At 42.4% G+C, this 10,362-nt stretch overlaps 1 protein-coding gene across 1 annotated transcript in view; it reads left to right on the top strand.

Annotated features, from left to right (window-relative positions):
• Nucleotides 1-602: 602 nt before the first annotated feature.
• pex5la (peroxisomal biogenesis factor 5-like a) overlaps nucleotides 603-10,362 on the top strand; it is a gene marked incomplete at both ends in the record, with an annotated part of 59,168 nt that continues 49,408 nt past the window's right edge. The window contains one exon of the mRNA XM_083671211.1: nucleotides 603-623. Coding sequence (XP_083527337.1) covers nucleotides 603-623 — 21 coding nt within the window. The remainder of the gene's footprint in view (nucleotides 624-10,362) is intronic.

Raw genomic sequence — 10,362 nt, 5'->3', positions numbered from 1 at the left:
TTGTTCCCCCTTTAGAGCACGTGAGCCCAGGAGGCGGCTCCGGCACGACCAGAGCGGCAGGGTTGGGTTAGGGGGAGTTGGCAAGCAGGAGAAAGGAGTGCACTATAAGAGGATGAACCCTGGAAGCGTCAAAACAATTACTAAGCGACAACCGAGAGGGGTGGGAGAGTGGTTGTGTGGACAATGAAGACCTAATACGGGAGATGTTACCCACCTAGCTGAATTGTTGTCTATAGGAATCAAAAGGACCTGAAGCTCGTGCTGTGAAGATTTCTGGGCGCCTAGCGTTGAAGTGTAGTCCGGTAGCGCACTTATCTCGCTTGTGCCTGCGACTGGTCTCCTCAGTTGAAACACCCACAACAAATGCATGGCAAGAACTATTGCGTTCAGCACCTGAAGGAAAGACAGCTCCTTTTTCTGGCACAGCATTCAAAGCATTAACAGAACGGGCACTTCTGGGCGAGCTGAAACATTCCGCCTCTTGTTTAAGAACTCTTTGCTCGTATTGAATACGTCCACTGTAGCCTACTGTATCTGTATTGTAAGCCTTAAAGTAGTCAAATACATCGTCGGAGAAATCAGGAATTGACTTCAAGCTCAATATGTACCAGGGGCATTTGCAGGTGAGATTTTTTGTTATTCTTTTTCAACCTAATTGCATTCGATTAGTGTGTGAGGGGTTCTACGGGAATAGAATAAATACATGTACGTCAACTCAGTATGGTTTTAATAGTAGTCAATAGTCTTTTTTTTATTGCTATATTCTAGTTCATACCAAGGACATTTCTATACTGGGGATATGAGGTAATCATGGGTTACTCGAAGGCAAGTAGTCTAGATGGTCACCTGTCTGTCATGAACGTAAAAAAGAACTGTCAATTGGGCCAATAGCATATCGTTTATATCAATCCGTTTTAAGAGTGGAAACGTTTTGCTTGTGTTGTCCCGTTCAGGCAAGGAGACGCGCACGCTCTGAGTAATCACTTCAAGCATGCATTAGGAAACGAAGGACAATTCCGATTATCAAAAAGCAAACCAGACAGAAATCATTGAGCGATGGGAATTGTAACCATTGGCATATTGTGTTTTACTCTTCCCTGTTTGATGTGCGCGTTTCATTGGGAATATAAATGAGATATAGGCTAGCCGATTGGGCACTTGCGCAAGTGAACATGCAACTGCTGCACACATGTAAACACTAGATCGTGTGCCTAGTTTAACCTTGACAACCACCTTTGTCTCGACAGCGAAGTGACTGTTGTAGATTGAGTTCGCTAAGCTAAGCCTAAGTTCCTCTTCAGAGAAAAGGTAATGTACTGTATATGCATCTAGTATACAGTACACATAATAAGGAGCAGTAACTGCACATAAGCAAACAAGCATGCCAATGATGTTCATGTGATCCAGGACGGTTGCATGGGAAATAGGCTATAGGAATCTGATGTCAGATACATTTGGAAAGACTATTCTACATTGCTGAAGTTGAATAGTTCATCATGCAAATCCCATGTACCCACCAAAATGCAATAATCAAAACTACACATACAGACAGCCTAATTATAGTCACACCAGACCTACTGTATATATTCAACAAAATATTATTTTGTTAAAGATCTGAATGAACGTTTGAAACTATTTTACCCTCTAATTGATTCAGGGATTCAAGTTTAACCCACAATCCCACATCTGTTGTTGTGTAACAAAGACTACTTTCCAGTCAGAGTTTACAGCATTAAAGAACAACATTGAAAATTGTAGGTATTACTCAAGCAGGTGTGTTCATTGAGAAAGCACAGGAAGTTGGTCTACCTTGTGTTTTCTGCCTGTGTATCGGAACTGTGTGTTTGCTTTTGTTAGAGAGTTGGACAAACATTATTATAGCCCTCAGCAAATGTAAAAAACTGATCATATGGATCATGCCAAAACTAATATTATGGATCATGCCATATCTATGTGTATGAGTGTATCTATGAGTGTTTGAGCTTAAAATGCCTCTGTACTTTACCATTGTTTCATCATCTCATCTCATTAATGAAAGCTTATACTGTGTCAATTCATGCAGCAGTATTATGTTTCCTGGCAAATTTTATGTAGGATATTATCACATATCAGTCAAGAACTATGCGAAACCTATAGGGTTGAATGTCTAAAAAATATGCAACAACTAAGTACTGTGGGTGTTCAGTCAAACATATTGTGACATTAGATAGAACCTTCACCACACAGACTCTTCCATAATGTAATGGATAGTGTGGCTCCAAACTGCTATAATGACCACTACATCTTGTTCTTATGGTTGGTTTACGGAGCGTTGGGTACTGTCTGGGTAATCTCAGAGTTTTGGCACAAGCAGAGTCAGTTGGCAGAAATCTGACAGACAGACAGAAATCGTATTAGTTTGGTCAATTTGTAAACACTTTTGCAAAGAGTATTGCGATACATAAATGCACAGATTACTACAGTATTTTTTGTGTTGTCATTCCTCCTGGACATTAAATTGCACTGTGAAGAACAAACAGACATCATGGTTAGTTTTAGAGACAGACTTAACAATTAATATTGACATTCATTAGGAAGGACATCATATTGTATACATTAATGACATCATTGTACAACATCAATCAACCCACAGGCATTTGGGAGTGATATTTAGGATTAGCTTTTAGGATATTGTCTCTACTAAACACATGATTATGTTACTGCAAAACATATTCTTAGGGCAGCAGGCCAGGGACTGTCTGAGCATGGATGCCCAGCAGTTAGTTAACCAGCCTACTGTATGCAACTCTGTTTTGATCCGATGGCCATAATGGTTGGCTATAGGTGCAGTAGTAACGTCTGGTGTTAGGTTTTCTCTCCCATCTCTGCCACTACATCCCTAGTGATGTGGTACAGTACATAAGTAGGTCACTGCACTGTTAGAACTGTTGTTGTGGTGTGGCAAATTCTTTTTCAATTGCATTTTCTTCATTCATTGTTTTGCATTGGTTTCCTACTGTAGCAAGTGTGCCAGTGTATTCTTGTGTGTTTTGTTGTCTCCATTACACAACCACTGCCTGTCACTGAAACTCTCCCTCAGGCAACCTCGCTTCTTGGGACATTCTGTTCTTCTAAATAAGTAGCCGATGTCATTAGGTCTCCCTCTTCCAGACACAAGAATCGTCTCAATGACAATCACCTGCAGGCCAATGTAGGGTTTTGTTCAATCCTAGTACTAACACAAGGGTTAATCAAGGAGCTTGATCACTGGTTGATTAGCTGAATCAGATGTATTTGTGCTGGGCTGGAACAAAAACCTGCACACTGTATGAGTAGGTACAGTGAAATGCATGGTGACCAATATACAAAGACAACATTTAGAACCTTAAGATATCTTAGGAGCTTTGCTGTATAGATACAGTATATATATTATACAGTATAAATTATGAGCTCTACCTTTATTTAGACATACAACAATCAGGAGTTTCTCGATGGAGGTGGGCAGCTCTGGTCTTAAGGCGTCACAGAGGCTGGAGGCCTTTTTCCAGACAGACACTAAACCCTCCTGATTTAACTAATCATGGTCTCGATTAAACCGATCTAATTGTCCATGCCTATTTCAGGAGGTGGGATAATTAGTTGAATCAGGTGGTTTCTGGCTGGAACAAAACCCTGCAGACATACAGTACAGTACAGTGCTGGTCTCCAGGGCCAGTGTCTCTTTGACCCTAGAATGGGAAAAAACCTCTGATGGGGGCTTTAGCTACTTGTCTACTGGAAATCAGACTTGCAGGGTATAATAAGGAGCCAAGCTCTCATCAGCAACACTCTTCCCTAAGCAGATTGAAGATAAAGGAATTTTGAGCTTTCTTGGATGGATGCAAATATGGCCACTGGCGATTGCAATCTTTTCCATTCCAAAACAAAAAAGTGTATAAAAAAAGGATGTCTGAGCCAGATTGCAAAATTGGAGCGAACAGCTGAGGGAAGGGGAACGAAGCGGAAACAATAAGTACATGAGCACAATGATAACGCCAAGGTTTGAATTCAATCACAGACATAGACGTATTTGTTTTAATCCAGACTTTAATCCGTGCCTGGATATCATTAATCCATATGGTACAGCCCTGCTGCTATATAACCCGTCGCTCCTCCTCATTCCTTTCAAGACAGTATGCTGTGCAGCTCCGGCCGTGATCGTGAGAGCACATCACGCTATTGGGGTGAGCGGCAGTTCATCTGCCGTTTTAGATGTGTGTGGGTGCCGTGAGTATGCATGTTTGTGCGTGTGTGCGTCAGTGAGTGAGTGAGTGTGCTTGTGTGCGCACTTGCGTGTGTCTATGTGTGTGTGTGTGTGTGTGTGTGTGTGTGTGTGTGTGTGTGTGTGTGTGTGTGAAGGGGACACAGTACATGAAAGCAGCACCAGTGCACCCCTCACGGAGGCTCTGTGTGATGTGACAATGTGAACAGAACTAAAGGTACCACATGTCTACCTTTGAAAAGGGCACTGGTACACACACATGTAGGCTGATGGCTCACAGCCAGGTACTGAAGTGGTCCAGGGACTTCCTAACCTGTCATAGGTATCGAGTACTGACTCCTGAATGGCAAACTACAGTACCTGTTAGTACTGAGAGCCATGTTAGAGAATTACCATAGGACTTTTTATTGAGGGATATGCTTACAATAGTTGTGTGTGTACTGTCACCAGACAGACATTGGAACGCTGTTAAGCACAGCATCCCAATAGAAAATATGTTCAGGGAAAATAATTGTCATTGCCCATGTATTGTCCGCCAACTACTCCCACTTCTAGTGTTGAGCATCTTAAAAGTTCATTTGGTTCATTTCAATGTTTCTCTATCAAGGTTGCTGACCTCTACAAAGGTTACAATAGCCTTGGGGGGAGAGGATGCTCGGACATGTTTGATAGAGCCATTACATCTAGTATTGAGCAGAAATCAATGGAGGATCAGTCAGATTATTGATCAGTAGTTGATGAATACATTGATTTGCACTTCCACACACATTAGATAGATCTAGTCACAGGTAAACAGAAAAGCCATAGCCCTTTCACATTGAAATTAATTATTTGAGAGGTAGATTGCAGCTTGGGAGATATATGCCATTTAGCTGATACTTTTATCTAAAGCAACTTACATTGCAGTGGGTGCATACATTTTTCAGTATATGTGGTCCCAGCGGGAATCAAACCCACAACCTTAGCATTGTTAACGCCATGCTCTACCAACTGAGCCACAGATGGATGGATATTCGTGGATGGATTTGAGTATTAACAATGATGAGACAGTAGGATATCATGTTGATAAATCGTTCGAAGTCTGCAGCTTGAGCTTAAGATAATGGCTTGTGTCCTCTGGTTTTGAATCTGAATTGATATCATGACAGATGAGGGAGTTCATTTGGTTGTTTAAGTGAGCCCCCCACCAGGCCACAAACACAATGTAATACCCTGGTCAAAGCCAACTGGACACACTACAGGCTAAGCTCCAAAGGGTTTCCAACAGCAGAATAACAATCATGGAAACTGTTCCTGGAGGATACAACCACACAACTTCCCATTGCCCATGAATATTGTGCCACTTTGTTTCCAGTAATATCACATGAAGCAAAAGCGTTTGAAGCGTTACAGTGCTACTATGAACTCATTGTCTGGATCTCCAGTGGGCTTTTGTGTGTATGCTAGCTTGTTTTTACCCATGCAGATTCCCAGCAGGCTATACAGCACATTTCATTCCCTCAAAACTAGGCCAGACCTCGGCACCTGGCTGAGACTGGGAGGGAGGTGAAATGCTAGCTCATCCATCTCCCACCGCCCCCCATTCATAAAAGTCATCCTCAGAGTGGTAACTAATTTGCCCCAGAAGCCAGCTTCCCCACTGAGAGTGGAGAGAACATGTGTCTTGTCATTTGTGGGGACTCATTTCCTATATGGGAATATTGGTTAGATATTTCTGTGTAGATGAACAAATATCTATCACATCCTGTGCTTCCCTGTGGTGTCAGAAGCAAGAAAGGCTTCACCTCCACCTTCACCTTAGAGTGTTAAAAAAATAATAATACAAAAGAGAGAAAAATATGATAAAGTGGTAGGTAAGTCATCATGTACAGTACATGTCATTTCATAGTCAAGTCTGTTGAGGGGGAAGACTACAGTAGCGAAGCTTGGCTAGGGATTTGAGGACAATGCTTTCCAATAACAGTGAGATTCATTCAAGCTTTCTGGCACAGTAGCATATAAGATAATGTACAGTACAGTTACATTGTCTGCCCCACATTTTCTCCATCACCCATATAGCTCAAGACTGTCTTAATGCCCAGGAGATCCGTTGCCATCCGTGCATCAAACAAAAGATATTCAGCCTTTGAATCGTATACGTCCGACTCCCTTGCCTTTGACTCCTCTGAACTTAACCCCCTTTGCTCGACCTTGGACCGCACAATACTGTAGCTTTCTCTTAAGAGCTGGCGATCATGGCAGGTAATTTAGACGAATAACCCAGTAGATACCCAGCATCTGCTTACAGTCTTATCATGTAATTAACATGGTTCCTCACATACCAATTAGAGCCCCCCTCACATAAGGAAGACGGTGATCAACAATAAGGATATGGAAACACATTCTGCCGCTACACCCCCCTCTTACTAATGAGGCGGATACAGTCATTGTGGGGAAGAAGAGAAAGAAGCAGCCTGCTAAGAAGAGGGATGAGACATAAACACAGGCTGCTCCAATTTCCCCCAACATTAATTTCAAGGGCTTGTTTGCAACCTAAACCCGTAATTTGTCTCAAAGCCCTGTTATGTAATGTTGTACTGCAAAAAGGAGTCTTTGATGTAAAGATAATCGCTACTGGAAGCGGTTGCACTGTGACTTTTTGAGTATGGACATAAAAAAGGAAGTGATGGAGATAGAGGGGGAAATTATATAAATTCTTATGGAAGTGTGTGTCAAGTGAGGCTTCTCACTATACAGGTACACATCTCAAATAGAGTGGGAGAATTTGTAGCTTCCAGCTTCCAGAGCTGCCATAAAATAAGGCTGGAATAGGTCCCTGTAGTGGGACTATTTAAAGGGCATTTATACCTCGAAAATGGTCTAGAATAATGGGTCAAGGGAGAATTTAAAAGGGATTCTTTCCATAAAATGGTCCTTCAATGTGAATTAATTTGCCTCTACTTGTAGAGGTCAATTACTGTTATTTCAAAATATATGCTTCCACACTTACTGTGCTTTCATGCTGACCAGAACCGGAGTGGGGAGTGGCATTGCACTTCTATAAAAACCAACCAGCCTAATGATTTCTTTTGCAGCTACAAAGGGTTAGGTGATAAACACCTACAGCACAGAGAGGGGTGTACCTGTGCAGATGGGCCATATTCAAAGTTCAAGGGTATACCAGCTGGGAGGCCAAAATAGAGGAGGCTGCTGTGTGTGTGTGTGTGTGTGTGTGTGTGTGTGTGTGTGTGTGTGTGTGTGTGTGTGTGTGTGTGTGTGTGTGAGCGTGTGTGTGTGTGTGAGAGCGTGTGAGCGTGTGTGTGTGCACGTGTGTGTGTGTGTGAGCGTGTGTGCGTGTGTGTGTGTGCACGTGTGTGTGTGTGTGTGTGTGTGTGTGTGTGTATGCATGCATGTGTGTGGTGTGTAGACTGTACTGGGACGAGCCCATAGTGCCCATGTGATTAATATTCCTCTACTTGACAAAGGTGTGCAGAAGTGTGCAGGAGCAGGGATCAAAGGGCACAAGTCCCCTGGCTCTTCCCCCTGCTTGTGATGAATGAACGATGCAGCCTCAGGCAATCCTACCTCAAATTACTAGACTCTCACTCTGCTCCAAAAGTGACATTGTTCAGAGCATCATCCCATTCATTCTACTCCATCATTCATCATTGAAGGCTAGGATGCAGAACAACAATGTGTGTGTGTGTGTGTGTGTGTGTGTGTGTGTGTGTGTGTGTGTGTGTGTGTGTGTGTGTGTGTGTGTGTGTGTGTGTGCGTGCGTGTGTGTGCGCGCAGTGGCTGGCACCAACAATGCCTCGTCCCGCCATTCTGAGCACCTTAAAGTGGCATTATATTTATTCAGTCAGTCACAGTCATGTCTTAGTTTAACCATTTATTTAATATAAAATGGGTCTCCAATTAGGCTTAGCGTATTTGGATGCCTCTGCTCTTTTGAGAGTTCCCGGTTTGTATACTGACCACTTAAATAGGCTGCCATATCAACGTGTAACATGTGATTGTGTAGGGTGTAAACAGCTGATCTGTCAACTGACAGACCTCTAGCACTGACTTAGAGTGTCCTGCCTCTAAGTTCGCTCCATGAACTTTTGATGGTGTATTTCCATGGGAAAATAAGGTGTAAACACGTTTAAGGTACACACTTTAGGGGACACAGGTGTTGCAGCACTAACATAGCATTCTCTATTATGATTTGAATACAGACAGTTTCCTTTGTGTGTGTGTGTGTGTGTGCGTGCGTGCGTGCGTGCGTGCGTGCGTGCGTGCGTGCGTGCGTGCGTGCGTGCGTATGTGCGTGCATGTGTGCATGTGTGCATGTGTGTGCTTTTAAATCCTATTAACAAGCACATTTAAAACTGTGCCTCCAGTTTCAAGAACAACATAAATACTGCACACACACATTCCAATTTTTATTCTACCTAGATTTAATTCTCAATTTCATCCTCCAACATATTGTGGCATAAAAACGATGGAGCACAGTTTATCCCAGTATTAAAAATATTCATTACAACTTGTGTATTTGCTTTTTCAAAAGCTTGCTATAAATGCTGACCAGTAGACTGACATTGTTCAGGGAAGGCATCATTTGTTGGCGGCATTGTTTCTTTTCCTTCCATGGTAAGGTTGGGAGATGGGGTCAGAGATCAATAATTATCACTTATTCATTGTTAGTCTTTAAGGGGTAAATAGGAAACAGGGTGATAACTTGGCAAATAAGACCTCCATGTTGACTTGATAAAAAGGTTGTAGAGTCCTTGTGGAAAGATCTTTGCAAACGAGAATTTGATAAGATGGTATGGTAACATTTCTGGAGAATTATACATGTAGAGCATATGAGCTAGGGTGGGATGACAGTCAGAGAGGGGACAGGATAGGCGAAATATGTTTGTGTTTGTGTGTGTGTGTGTTTGTATATGTGTGCGTGCGTGCGTGCGTGCGTGCGTGCGTGCGTGCCTGCGTGCCTGCGTGCCTGCGTGCCTGCGTGCGTGTGCAAACCCAATTACAGTGTGCATGTGCAAACCCAATTACACAATTCAAATGTGTGTGTGTTCTGGCCCGTCTGACTCCTTTGGCCTTGTTTGGGACTGTGCTGTCACCAGGCCACACCTCTCTCAGCACAGCTGTCCCAGGATGCTTTACTCCTCCCAGGATATTTGCTGAAACAACTTGTTTTCTCCTGTCAAGCCCATTTATTCAGGTGCTCTCAGAAAATTACATGAGACAACACTATAAATCTCTGTGTGAGGATTTATTATACAGGGTTTTTTATTATTATTTTTTAAATGTTATGAAATGAAATAGCATGCCAAAAATGTATACAATTTTGAGACTGCTGCTGCTTTCACATATCTGTGAAAGTGTTATAGCTTTCAAGCTTTTGGTTTCCTCACAACACCTTATTAAAAACATTTTTTACAATTTGGTCTTTCAGCTTGAATAACGGGGTCAATAGAAAATTGCAGATAGTTTTAACCCTAACCCATGTTCTGTTTCTTTCGGTTTCCTCTCAACTTACCACAAATCACAACAAAGCTATACAAAAGTCTCACCAGTAAGCAAAGTTTCCTCAAGAACATAACCTCTCTAGTTTCATCTTGTCACTTTCTACTCTACCTGCCTGTCTCCCTCTCCTTGCACAGTGTCATGTCAATTAAAGCCTATCCTCCAGCCATGATAGTTGTTAGAGAGGCAGCCTTGGAAAAGGTCAGCCTCAACCTTAGCCCTGGCAGCGGCAAGGACTCTTGTCAGAGACGACTGGCAGTATTAATAGAAAAACAACACCGGCCAAGTCTATTATTTATGAATCCCCCCCCCCATGGCAAATGCCCTGCGGCGATATTGCCTCTGATCCACCTGACAGACATTTGAGATTATGGCGTGAACTCAATGCGCAATTAGCAATTAAAAGGCTATACTGCACAGCCCTAGAAACGCAACACGTGAAAAAAAACACTTTCATCACCTTATCCAGCTTCCTGCTCCTCCAGTAAGACTGTAATATATTTTTGATTAAAGGTTCTGAGTTTAAGTTTACACTGGTTATTTCAACACAGGTCCTTAATTAAAAATGGGATCCAACATTAATTTACACCTCAAATAGTATTTATTGTTAATGCTAGGCAAAC

This window comes from Argentina silus, assembly GCF_951799395.1.
Source record: "Argentina silus genome assembly, chromosome: 6".
Classification (NCBI taxonomy): Eukaryota; Metazoa; Chordata; class Actinopteri; order Argentiniformes; family Argentinidae; genus Argentina; species Argentina silus.
This window is presented reverse-complemented; position numbering and strand designations above follow the sequence as displayed.